A 13,776-nucleotide genomic window follows, 5' to 3' on the forward strand; every position below is an offset into this window, starting at 1 on the left:
AGACAAACTTTGGGTAATTAGATGTAATGACTGTTGATTGATTGTCTGACAGGTCAGTTACTGCCCACTGTGTTCACACACAATGCCTGGGGCATCCTCCACACCCTGCTGGAGATGTTCAGCTACCGCCTGCACCACACCCAGCCCCACTACCGCATACAGCTGCTGAGCCACCTACACCACCTAAGTCAGTCCCCGCAGACCAACCAGAACCAGCTACAACTCTGGTAAGTCAATCAGAACCAGCTACAACTCTGTTAAGCATAGTTGAGCAGAACCTGTTACACCTCTGATAAGTCTACAGGAACCAGCTACAACTCTTGAAAGTTACCCAGAACCAGCTACAACTCTGATAAGTCAACCAGAACTAGCTACAACCCTGGTAAGTCTACAAGAACCAGCTATATTTCTGGTGAGTCAACCAGAACCAACTTAAGCTCTAATAATTCAAACAGAGCACGTTATAGCTCTGGTGAGTCAACCAGTACCACCTACAATTCTAATAAGTTAACCAGAACAAGCTACAACTCTGATAAGTTGAGCAAAACCTGCTACATCGCTGATAAGTCAACCAGAACCAACTAAATCTCGGGTAAGTCAACCAGAACCAACTACAGCACTGGTAAGTCAACCAGAACCAGCTTGAACTCTGGTAAGTCAACCAGAGTAAGCTACAGCTTTGGTAAGTCCAACAGAACCAACTAAAGCTCTGTTAGTCAACCAGAACCAACTATAGCACTGGTAAGTCAACCAGAACCAGCTTGAACTCTGGTAAGTCAACCAGAACAAGCTTTAACTCTGGTAAGTCAACCAGAACCAGCTTTAGCTCTGGTAAGTTGAACAGAACCAACTACAGCTCTAGTAGGTCAACCAGAACCAGCTTCAACTCTGGTAAGTCAACTAAACTAAGTACAACTCTGGTCAGTAGTAGGTAATATACAATGACATGACACTGAATTTTATTCAATGTATAATTTTTTCATAAAATTATTTCAAGATCTTTCTCTAGTTTGTAAATTGTCTTTACATACCCTATCCTTATCTCCAGACACCTGTAAACTTTATACTTGTATTCCATTAGGGGATTCCTTTAGCTGCCTCTCTAGTCTACTTACTTTATTCTCAGTATGGAGAGCACAGCCCTCAGGTTGATCACAGGACTTGGGAGTTTTGAGGTTCAACCCCAGCTGTCCCGGATATTCAATGAACCAGGGAGGCCAGGGTTCTTGTCCAATGAGTCAGAGGAACTGAACAGGGTGCTGGTTCTCACCATAGCCCGGGCCATGCACGTCACAGGTCAGGATTTAAATAGATCAAGTCATAGGGCCTAATTTTATTGTGTCACGTGTGATGTGTTATTAAAGTTTAATTCCTAATGACTTGATTATGCATTGAAATTTGCTAGATAAAAGATGATAGAATTGTAGAGAGTATATTTTTATTAGTATATTTTATACATTTTTAAGACTTTCTTTTATTGAAGGTGTGGACAGTTTTTCCTCCACCTGGCCGAGAGAAATTCTGAACCAGATCATGGCTAACACGCCCCACAACTGGTCCCCCAACACACTAGCTAACTTCCCCCCGAGTTTGGCTGAGTTTTTCCAGGCCCAACCCCAACACCGAGACGACAAAAACACGCTCAAACGCAATGTGGAGGCCGAGTATAAAAAGTGGAAAAGTGAGTAAAGTTTCTGATCCATGGTTTATAAGGACAATTACAGCCACTTCTACAGGCACCAAGAAAATTACATCATAGCTCACTAATGTAATCAAACTTTATATTTATTTATAGTAAATATACTAATTAACTGTTGATTTGTTCTGACAGCCATGGCCAATGAGAATGACATCATAGCTCACTTCTCCATGCAGGGCTCCTCCACTGTGTTCCTGTGGTAAGTAGTATACTGACCTTCATTCAATTTATAGATCAAAGGTCAAGGTCGGTGTAAAATTCTTGTCGAGCATATTTTCTATTCCCTTGGTCAGTCTGGCTCAACCCTGTTTTCATTAAATATCTGTTGATAAAGGTTGTGCAGTGACTCTACTGTATTCCTGTTGTGAGTACTGTGGAATCATTAATTTTCGTGGGGGCCAATTTTCGTGGATTGCTGAAATTTAACAGGTTTGTGGGGATGTAATTTCGTGTATTCTCTGAAACCTACAGAGGAAATTTGTCTTTATTACACTAATTTATTAATTCGTGGGGGGTTTTAATTCATGGATGAGAGGTTCCCACGAATTCCAAGAAAATTGAGCCACCACGAAATCTAATGATTCCACAGTAGTATGCTGACCTTCATCCAATTTTCAAGGTCAAATTATCTCCATGTGAAATCTTTTCCCAAAGCATACTGTATACGAGAAAATATTTGACCCCATTTTATTTTCGCTCCTTTCGCCCTCGTCAGCAGGCAAATTAAAGACTGAGTGAATTCAAATTTCTCATATTATCTCTCCTTTAATACAACTGTGTCTGGGAAAATTCAAGACTGGGCAAAACGGTTTGCAAGTGTAGAAGGGAGATAATTACATGAGAGGAGAATAACCCTGTATACAGTAATTTCTCTTCCTTTGGCGTACTTTTCACTGAAAAGGTGCCTGTGAGAAAAGAGTTTGGAGTGGCTTTGAACCAATTTTCAGCATTCTGTCTAATAAAAAACGAGAAAATGCATATCAATTATTTTATTTCACTTTGAAACAAACCTTCTGTAGTACAGTACTATGCTCCCTCATGTCATTAAGACTGGCCATCGGATATCTGAACAACATGTTTATGCTTAGATCTACAAGTTTTTTAAAACTTAAAAGTACTTTGATCTTAGTACACATGTACCTTATATTGTAATGTCTCCTGTTAGAAGAGAACACCATTTTAAATGGTTACAGTCTCAATGATTTCCAGTTTAAACTGATTTTTAAATGTGGATTCAGTATGGTAGATTTCTCAGATACAAAATTTAAATTGAAAAAAAATACTTTAAACAGTATGTACAACTAATAGGGTGATATATTTTAGGATTGGATGAATACACTGTATGTGAAATTTATGAATACTATTAGCAAGCTTAAGTGTTTATGATTTTTGGTGTTTTTCAGTATTATATGGAAGAATTTGCTGGAAGAGAATAGAGGAATAACACCCATAGCATACAAGTAAGTTAAGTAAAGTATTACATGGTCAACAAATAATAAAATACAATACATGTACCTCTCTCACAAAAAACAAAACTTTTAAAAATATCTCACAGAAAGTTACTAGATCTATTACAGAGGAATGTAAGCTAAGATCGGACATTGACTTATATTATGTAACTTAAGGGTTTTGGATCGCCTGGGACCTCGGTCTGTCTCAGCACATTTACGCACGTTTTCTGATTACATTGTCTCGGAACTCAATCTGAATTCTGCTGGAGGACAGCATTTCCATAAGGTAAGGGAAAGTCAGCTTTTTAGTTTACATGTGTAAACAGTAACTGAATGTTTTTTAATAACACAAATATAGTTTATGATTTCAATTTTTTGTGCAAATAATTTATAAACTAATAAGGGCACAATTTTCATCTTTCTCTTCAGGCTATTGACTCCTTGAATGAGATGGTATGGCGGTACAACATTGTAACTATTGACCGGCTCATTCTGTGTCTGGTAAGTACTTGCATCCCTACAGCAGGGCTAGAATAGTCAGATCCCTACAGCAGGGCTAGAATAGTCAGATCCCTACAGCAGGGCTAGAATAGTCAGATCCCTAAAGCAGGGCTAGAATAGTCAGATCCCTACAGCAGGGCTAGAAAAGTCAGATCCCTACAGCAGGGCTAGAATAGTCAGATCCCTAAAACAGGGCTAGAATAGTCAGATCCCTAAAGCAGGGCTAGAATAGCAGGGCTAGAATAGTCAGATCCCTACGCCAGGGCTAGAATAGTCAGATCCCTACACCAGGGGTAGAATAGTCAGATCCCTAAAGCAGGGGTAGAATAGTCAGATCCCTAAAACAGGGGTAGAATAGTCAGATCCCTACAGCAGGGCTAGAATAGTCAGATCCCCAAAGCAGGGCTAGAATAGTTAGATCCCTAAAGCAGGGCTAGAATAGTTAGATCCCTAAAGCAGGGCTAGAATAGTTGAATCCCTAAAGCAGGGCTAGAATAGTCAGATCCCTAAAGCAGGGCTAGAATAGTTAGATCTCTAAAGCAGGGCTAAATAGTTAGATCCCCAAAGCAGGGCTAGAATAGTCAGATCCCTACAGCAGGGCTAGAATAGTCAGATCCCCAAAGCAGGGCTAGAATAGTTAGATCCCTAAAGCATTGCTAGAATAGTCAGATCCCTAAAACAGGGCTAGAATAGTTAGATCCCTAAAGCAGGGGTAGAATAGTTAGATCCCTAAAGCAGGGCTAGAATAGTTAGATCCCTAAAGCAGGGCTAAAATAGTCAGATCCCTAAAGCAGGGCTAGAATAGTTAGATTCCTAAAGCAGGGCTAGAATAGTTAGATCCCTAAAGCAGGGGTAGAATAGTTAGATCCCTAAAGCAGGGCTAGAATAGTTAGATCCCTAAAGCAGGGCTAGAATAGTCAGATCCTTAAAGCAGGGCTAGAATAGTTAGATCTCTAAAGCAGGGCTAAATAGTTAGATCCCTAAAGCAGGGCTAGAATAGTTAGATCCCTAAAGCAGGGCTAGAATAGTCAGATCCCCAAAGCAGGGCTAGAATAGTCAGATCCCTACAGCAGGGCTAGAATAGTCAGATCCCTACAGCAGGGCTAGAATAGTCAGATCCCTAAAGCAGGGGTAAAATAGTTAGATCTCTAAAGCAGGGCTAAATAGTTAGAACCCTAAAGCAGGGGTAGAATAGTTAGATCCCCAAAGCAGGGCTAGAATAGTCAGATCCCTAAAGCAGGGCTGGAATAGTTAGATTCCCAAAGCAGGGCTAGAATAGTCAGATCCCTAAACCAGGGGTAGAATAGTTAGATCCCTAAAGCAGGGCTAGAATAGTCAGATCCCTACAGCAGGGCTAGAATAGTCTTTGAGGGATAGACCCCCTATCTGATGTAATGTTTATGCTTTGAGGGGTGGACCTTCTATTTAATGTAATGTCTTTGCTGTATTTGGGCAGGCCCTGAGGAATGTGGATGAGGATGCCAGGCTGTGCTACCTCCTGATTCACATGCTGCTCCTGAAGCCCCAGGACTTTAAGTCCCGCGTACAAGAATTTGTCAAGGAGGTAACAATGGAGTCTAAACAGTTAATGAATTTGTAAAATTCTCACCCAAGGAATGTACATGTACATAAAAAAGATAAAGAAATTAAGAAGGAATTTTAATAAGAAATGAAATTAACCTAATTCCATTTGTTTGACAAAGAAAAATTAAAATTGATACAAAGCATTTTACATGTTTATTTGCACTGACTTAATTTTTTTATTGAACAGAATTCCCCTGAGCACTGGCTTCAAAACAACTGGCATGAAAAACACATGGCTTTCCACCGGGTAAGTCACTCTGTGTATACATATTAGGACTACTGTCTTATTAATATATGAATGTTGTAAGACAAAGCTATGACGGAAAGACTAAGTGAACACTGCAGTACTGTAGATAAAGGTAAAGATATTCGTATCTTGCTATCAATACCCCTATTATTTATATATAATATATTTGATGTTTTTATTTGTTAGAAATACCCAGAGAAGTTTTACTTTGAGGGTATCCAGGACCTGAGCAGTCCCATTCAGCATCAGTACCTGCCCGTCTACTTCGGGAATGTCTGTCTCCGGTTTCTGCCGGTGAGTGTTCTGTTCCATCTGTTAGAAAATGATATATTCACGTTTTGACGTTGGTGCATTGTGACATGTTTTATGACATGCAAACCAGGTTATACAAATTTAACTAAATTTTTTTATCCAATCAAATGCCGCGTTACAACCAGAATTAAATTATATCAAGATTTACCTAGTAAAACTTTGAGTGATAAAAAGAACTGAAATAAATAATATCTTCCTTTTAATCAGGGTTAACTAATATTCAAGTTTTAGCTAACAACAAGGTAACTTGGTAAGGCCAAAAAATTTAATCATTTGTTTCTCAGGCACCGCCGCATCAGTAAAATCATCGCCGCATCGAACTTTTTTATCGTTATTTTTCCGGATTTTTTTATATCTTATCATTATCGGTTTTCTCTACTATGGAATCTATGTAAACAAACGCTCAGAACAAATGCTTGTCTCTGTCAGTGAAAAACGTATTTTATCTGAAACATCTACCCAGTGACCAACATAGGGGGCTACCTGGGCTAAATACAACTTTATGTAAATATAATTACCCACTTTGTGGTCGGTAACTTCGCCAGAATTTCCTCAGAAAGAGAGGTTGAAGTTGCCCTGTATTCTGAGTTCATGATCGTGAAAGTTAACTCCAAATGCAATAAAAAAAAATGATAATCATCTAATTCAAAAGACATTTTCATAGCCTAAGTTAACCCCTGTTGTGATTAATAACTAGCGACAATCTTATCTTCAGAGGTTATAAATAGGGTTGATGCAACCATGCACTGAAAAGTTTATAACTTTAGGTACTGATATTACAATTAGTTGGTAACTTGTAATTAGTTAATAACTCTGCCAAATTAGTGCTAAAATAATCATGAAACCGTTTGTCTACAGTTATCTTGAACTAAAAAATTCTGTACAACCAACTATATGACGGTTGTAATTGGGTCAAAGGGTTGGACTAATACCTCCAAAATACACTTAAACACATAGACTGATTTTATTTGTCATTTAGCCAACACAATTACGAAACATTTCAGCTACAAAATGTTTGAATACACATACTAAATTAAATTTTAAAGATTGGATAAGATTTTAAATTTTTTAGGAGTTGTTTTATTTTTAATTGACTTGCTTCTAATCAAATTCAAATTAAGGTTGAATCTGTGTATAGATGTATTATCATTAGCATTATGCCATTGTCAAAGAATAGAAGTATACCTGATTTCTCAAATTTCTCCCTATTTTTTTGTGAGGGAGAACTTCAGAAGTGAAGTCTCCCTAAACTAAGTTTGCTACGGGTTGGTCCCTCTTAACACAACCACTGAAATTTCTTTGTTATCTTCAGAAATTGAGGCCTCTGTGATATTGCATAGAAGCAGGAATAAAGGACACTTGTATTGTTTGAGAATTTTATAATGACTTATTTACTTTTCCTTGATTTCTGTGCCCAAGGCACTGAAGATTGATAAGAAAACACCCCCAAATGAATGCTTTATTTGATAAATTATTATATTGCAAATTCAACTAGTAAAATGCCATTAGAAGTCCCCTATTTCAGTTTAGACTTCTGTTATTACTGTGGAGGGGAAAGATGGGCCGCAAAATGAAGCAGGGGCATAAACCATTTGTCTTGTTTGTTCATCTGCAAAAACTCAACCTTATAAAAGGAAACGAAACAGTTTAAACTAAAAAGAACAAATTAAAACAAATGTTTAACCTTTGCCAATGTATGAGCTTGATGAATATCTGCTGATGAGTACACAAATATATCATTTAATATGAGTTACCGTCATTGTAAATTTTGTCTAAAAATTAAAAAAAAATAAAAATAAAAAACCTGCCTGCCTCATCAAAATTTCAAAATTTTGGCCCGAGAAACTAATGATTAATTTTTTTTTGGCCTAACTATTTGGGATTTGATTGACAGGTTTAGGCACAGATTGGAGCTTTATTTCATGCTCAGTGTTTTGTCTGTTCTGTAGGTATTAGACATCTTGTTACACAGAATCCTGGAGCAGCCCTCCCTGACAACCAACAACCTGAACCTGTTTGAGAAAATTCTGGAAAGTCTGGGAGTTCTGTACAAATTCCACGGTGAGTGGGACATTGTCATCGCTGAATAATGAACGTATGATATAGAAGAGGCAATAGAAAGGCAATCTGTAACTATTGAATGTTCATTGCTATATCACCTGATGACAGTGAGTCTTGATATATACCGATGGAGTTGCTTTCTGTTGTAGACCACCCTATCACCTACCTATACAACACACTACACTACTACCACAAGATCCTGGTCCAGAGAGCCGCCTACAAACGCAGGCTTGTCACCACCATTTGGAGTAAGGGGCTCCTAGCATTTGTCACATTTAACTCAGGGCCTTTTGTGCTTTTGTTGTGGGATTTTGTATCTTTTTGGCCACTGACTCTGTAAAAAAAGGAGTTTACTACAACTTTGAATTGCCCAAAATTTTAAAACATCACAGAAAGCCAATTTGAAGAAAGTGTAGTTTGGCAAAAATAAGTTTATAGCTGTAAAAAGTGTAAGCAGTAATACAATAATTTCTAAAATCAAATAGCTCCCATTTTAATTGAATGGTAGATACTATTACAATCACTATAACAATAGACAGACTGTGACTCTGACTCCCTGGATTGCGATCTTGTTCCAGATGCCCATCAGGAGATCCGGCCCAGCACCTGGTTCCTGACAGAGGACTACCAAAGGTTCTCCCACGAAGAGAGTCTGGAGTGGGTTCCAGATCTGGATTACTACGTCCGGATCATTGGCAGACTGGTTGACAGTATCTTTTGATTGTTTGGATGAATTTTGTAATATTTTCAGTAGGTAAACAGCTGGGAGTTTAACTCTGACAATCTCTTAATATGTACATGTATTAGAGAAGGTGGGGGAGGGTCATTAATGGTTCTGAGTGGGAAATATTTTGGATTGTTATACTTTCATGTTAAATACTGAAATTTGATTGGTTTAGATGCAGTTCATAATCCGTTCTATTACCCTCAGCGTTAGCAACGCACTTAGCAACGGGTAACATTAAAAATTGTTACATTATGCGCGTATGGTTCGCCGTAGAATTCACGTTATTTCTATGTAAAAGCAGTTAAGTTTTCTTTAAAATTAAGACATTTAGTATAACAAAATAAATAGTGCCTGTTTGGGAGGATAACAGTTGAAATTGACACCCCTCGAAAACCATTGTCAACCTCCGCTTCGCGTCGGTTGACAATGGTTTCTCGGGGTGTCAATTTCAACTGTTACCCTCCCAAACAGGCACTATTTATATAATATCAGCTATGTACCTTGAATTTCATCATGTAAGTTTGATGGATGCCCACCATTGGATATTTGGAAGTTTTTAATTAATCCTGCAAAGATCGAGATATCCAAGTTTAACTGTATAGGAAAACATTTGAGGGCCAATGTTTCATTCTGAAAATCTCTTTGTATATACTATTTTTGAGGTTGTGTAACAAAAATGGGAAATATTTGAGAATGTGGGCTGTCTAGCTCATGAGTAGGTTTGATTGATGTCTACACTACGACACTGTTTGCCTTGACCTGTGTAAGCTATTGACGGTAAGAGTCCCTTCCCTAACTGTGACTGGAGATTCAATGAGTTCCCGGGACCTGCTGCCCATGCCCTCTATGTGACCTGTGTGGAACTGATGGCACTTCCTGTCCCCGGGAACGTGGTGGGGAATTCCCTGCTGGATGTCGTCATGAAGAGTTCCACTCAACTACAGAGGGGCAAGGTCATGTCATGGATGAATGCTGTAGGACTGGTGCTCACAGCTTTGCCGGTAAATGTCACATAAGTCATAGGTCATAAGGTCAAGGTCATATCATTGATGAATGCCCAATAACATGTACTCTTAGCTGTGTCAGTGTCACATGAGTCAAGGTCACATGATTCAAGTTAATGATCCAGATATAAGTTGTCATGACTGTACCGTACATCTAATTGTTTAACATTGGTTCAAGTCTTTGACAGTCAGACATGTTAAGTAAGTGATCGACGGTTTAAAACTTTTTCCATTTTTGTCAATTGTTAACAAAGATACCAATTACGGTGAAGTGTTGGAATTTCAGCATAATCTTGGAAATAAAAATTCATTTCATGTTTGTATTTCAGGAGACCTACTGGATCTCTTTGAACAACAAGATCGTGGAGACGATTTGTAGTCTGCCTCTGACAGTCCAGGGCGGGTGTCAGCCGTTCCAGGTGTTCAACTTCACCACCAGCCAGACAGTGTTTGCCGAGCAACACATGACCTACTTACTGGCCCTGTCTCATGCAGTGTGGCACCATGCAGGAATAGGACAGCTATCTCAGCTCAGTGTGTGAGTATCTCAGCTCAGTGTATGAGTTTTCTCAGATCAGTGTGTGAGTATTCTCAGCTCAATGTGTGAGTATTCTCAGATCTGTGTGTGAATATTCTCAGATCAGCATGTGAGTATTCTCAGATCAGTTTGTAAATATTCTCAGATCAGTGTGTGAATATTATCAGATCAGCATGTTATTACTCTAATATTATTGTGTGTGTGTTTTCAGTTCAGTGTGTGATTATGTTTAAGTCAGTGTGTTAGTATTCTTAGCTCAACACGTGTGTTATCTCAGATCAGAATAGGAGTATTATTAGATCACTGTGGGAGCATTTTCAGCTCATTGTGGGATTATTCTCAGCTAAATGTGTGTTTATATTCAGTTAAATGAGTGAGTGATCTCAGATCACTGTTGGACTTCTCTCAGATCAGTGTGGGAGTATTTATATTACAAATAACTCAGCTCAGTTAGCAAGTATTATCAGCCCAGTTTGTGAGCTTATGATAACTATTATCTCAACTCAGTGTTGAAGTATTAGTATAACAGTTATATCATCTTGATGTTTGAGTACCTTATTTATCTAACATTATTTAGGCCTAGTATATACATGTATTTGACAATGTAAAACAAATTTCCTTTACTTAGTGTGAAAGGATTTATGTTTCAATTTTTTCTAGTCACAGTGTGTGAGGATTTGTTACAGTTCCCAACTTTTACCAAATTGATGATGCATCTATATGAATTAAAAACTCATGATGTTTACAGATTCCTCCGGGACCACCTGAAGCCAGTGGTGAAGACAGAGGAACAGTTCCTGTACGTGTGCCACCTGGTGGGGCCGTTCCTACAGAGGCTCCACTCCGAGCGGACCCGCAGTCTGATGGAGGTCAGTCATATATCCGTGTCAAGGTCATAGCAAGAGTTTGCTTTTACATTCAGAATTTAGAGCTTTAACTCTTTAATTAACTCCTTGCTCTGGGCTGATAATCTTAGAAAGTTCTTTTTAATCGCTGTCTCACTTTATTGTATTAAGTAGCTTATAGTGGAAAAGTAAGACTTTGATTTAAAGTGTGCTCATCTAAGTTTTATGGCCTCGTGGCCTGTATGTGTAGATGATATTGACTTCTTGTTTTGGCAGTTGGTTGTGGAGCTTTACGAGATCCTGGTCAACGTGGACAAGTCATGTGACCATCTCCGGTACCTTGACCCAATTACAGACTTCCTGTATCCTTTACAACTGTATTTATAAGGCACACCAACAATATTTTATGAGTATAAGTATGAGTTTAATTCAATACATATTCTAGAAAAATAAATTCTCTTTTTACTTGGATGACCTTGACCCATACTTAGATACCACATCAAGTACATGTTTGTGGGGGACAGTGTGAAGAATGAGATTGAGAAGATTATCCGTAACTTCCGGCAGGCCCTGACCTTACGTCTGAGATTTATCTCCCACATCAACCTGGAGGAAGCCATGACCCCACTGGCCCCGCCCATGTCTACCTGAGGAACAATGCTTGGCTTTTTGAATTTGAAATACTTGTACAGGACTAGCAAGAGTTCCTCTTCTGTGAAATAGCCATGTGAACAATTGATTTAATGGTGCTATGAGCTGAACAACCCCCATTGTAATGAGGGACAGAGAAGGAGACAGTGGGTATTACAGAGTTCATTCTGTGGATTGTGTGTATTCCCTGTATGTAGCAGTCTGTTGAGAGGTAGTTATTGTCCTACTAGCAGAAAGAACCCCAAGGTCAGTGGTCACCTTGTTAACAGACTGAATCGTAAGTTTGGTCCGACCATGTTAACTGAAACACTGCCAACATTAGATCTTGTATTGCTTTAATTATGGATGGGTCTCAACATCTGTGTTGACATTGTAAACCCCTATAGGTCAATGCTTACTTTGTTAAAACACAAAATGTTACAGATAAAAAAACTTCTACCATATGAGGCACTAAACATTGTTTAGTTAGATCATTGTTATATGTACATGTATGTCAGTAATAAATGGTGTCAAACACTTTTAAAACACCTGTCATTCTTTTATGTCAGTCTGTGAAACTATATTGCTATACATTAAAGGACATATCGCATGTTTCTAAAGTATACGACATTTTACATTTTTTGGCTTCCTTGTGTATCTAATAATTACTCCTAACAGTTTGTTAACGGTATAAAAGCGGTAATTAGCCATAATATCAATTTAAATTATAGCCCCGATCGTTAAAAACTCGTTAATTAGATAGCGTGTCACGTGGTACAGTGACGTCACATGCGACCTTCTTCGAACAGCTGATTGTAAACAAATTGTAGGATTAGCATTATCTTCTTTAAATTTTGACATTCATTCACCATGTAAGTTGGGTTTTTTACATGCTGACTAAATTAAAAGAATCTTATTATTCAGTCGTACATGTTTGAGCCACTAGTACGGATAAAAAACGATGATATTGCCGAAAAAGCGACGATGAAGTCGGCAATGACAATCAAATTGATCGACGTGTAAACATTGTAAACACAACTTAGTAAGGATTTTAGCTCAAATAAATCTGTTAAAGGTGTTTATTTATTAAAATCTACAACAGTCTTGGTTTTTGGCGTTCCTAACGACCCAGAATGTTCATTATTGTAAAAACTGTGGTGCACAAGAAGTTTGTTTCTGATCACAACTTTCTAAGGTTGTTTACTCTATATTACACTGGATTATAAAAGCAGGCAAGAACGTTTTCCTTAATTATTGTTTATTTCTGTAAGATCCCATCTCCGTATTTTTTTTTATCCATTTACGTATAAATGTATATCAACAAACTTTGACTATTTCTCGCGTAAACAATCAATATCGACAACTTGATCCATGACTTCTCCCGCAAAAAATAAAACTCACAGAAATCTCACATACCGTACTAAAATTATGATTTCTGCAGAGGTGAGCTACATGTATGAATGAAGAAATCATGTAGGCCTATACAAAACCGATGCATACATGAATGTATAGTTTAACAATAAGAAAAAGAAAACAGCTAATTGAAGCTAGGCGGTATCCAAAATGCCGTCCCCTCTCGTTATTTTTCTCCGATGAACTTGCGTTTTGTACACAGGCCCCTGTGCATAAACTTCTATTTTTTTCTTTTTGAGAAATGAATACGATTTATTTATGAAAACTATAATTACAAAAATGTACCATGTAATTAATAATATATGAACTGAATGTTTATTTATAAATCCTCTCGTCGACAGATAGACCCCTATTTGTCACAAGATTTCCGCATACTTTCGTGAGGGAAACTTAAAAAAAACAACAGTCCAAATCCCCATTTTCGGTGGCTAAATCACCCGCAGGAGGCACAGAACACCATCATGTCCCGTTATCGGCAATTTAATAGGTGATAATTAGTTTAATTGTCGTTTAAATCTAATCCAATTACAAAGATGGCTAACAGCACCTTCTCGCTCGAGGTCGCATATGACGTCACACATCATGGCGGGTAGATCGAGAGAGAAAATATGCATATCGCGACATTTGAATTTCATCGCTTTCAAACTCATGAATTAGGCAGAATATTTTATGAAAACGTTAATAAACTTGATTTTTAATGAGTATAGAATGATTTTATTTAAAAAATTCCGAAAATTGAAAAACATGCGATATGTCCTTTAACT

The 13,776-nt window shown here is 37.9% G+C and overlaps 1 protein-coding gene across 1 annotated transcript in view; it reads left to right on the forward strand.

Moving 5' to 3' along the window:
• The window catches only part of LOC128165413 (mediator of RNA polymerase II transcription subunit 23-like), a 44,032-nt gene extending 31,885 nt beyond the window's left edge, over nt 1-12,147 (forward strand). Inside the window, exons 16-33 of the mRNA XM_052829918.1 lie at nt 53-227; nt 1,127-1,296; nt 1,484-1,681; nt 1,832-1,898; nt 3,103-3,159; nt 3,325-3,436; nt 3,580-3,651; nt 5,108-5,215; nt 5,423-5,482; nt 5,669-5,776; nt 7,744-7,855; nt 8,005-8,103; nt 8,434-8,565; nt 9,351-9,583; nt 9,916-10,124; nt 10,873-10,993; nt 11,246-11,331; nt 11,461-12,147. Coding sequence (XP_052685878.1) covers nt 53-227; nt 1,127-1,296; nt 1,484-1,681; nt 1,832-1,898; nt 3,103-3,159; nt 3,325-3,436; nt 3,580-3,651; nt 5,108-5,215; nt 5,423-5,482; nt 5,669-5,776; nt 7,744-7,855; nt 8,005-8,103; nt 8,434-8,565; nt 9,351-9,583; nt 9,916-10,124; nt 10,873-10,993; nt 11,246-11,331; nt 11,461-11,620 — 2,279 coding nt within the window. The 3' untranslated portion in view covers nt 11,621-12,147. The remainder of the gene's footprint in view (nt 1-52; nt 228-1,126; nt 1,297-1,483; nt 1,682-1,831; nt 1,899-3,102; nt 3,160-3,324; nt 3,437-3,579; nt 3,652-5,107; nt 5,216-5,422; nt 5,483-5,668; nt 5,777-7,743; nt 7,856-8,004; nt 8,104-8,433; nt 8,566-9,350; nt 9,584-9,915; nt 10,125-10,872; nt 10,994-11,245; nt 11,332-11,460) is intronic.
• Nucleotides 12,148-13,776: the final 1,629 nt, after the last annotated feature.

Source organism: Crassostrea angulata, chromosome 10, assembly GCF_025612915.1.
Source record: "Crassostrea angulata isolate pt1a10 chromosome 10, ASM2561291v2, whole genome shotgun sequence".
Taxonomy (NCBI): domain Eukaryota; kingdom Metazoa; phylum Mollusca; class Bivalvia; order Ostreida; family Ostreidae; genus Magallana; species Magallana angulata.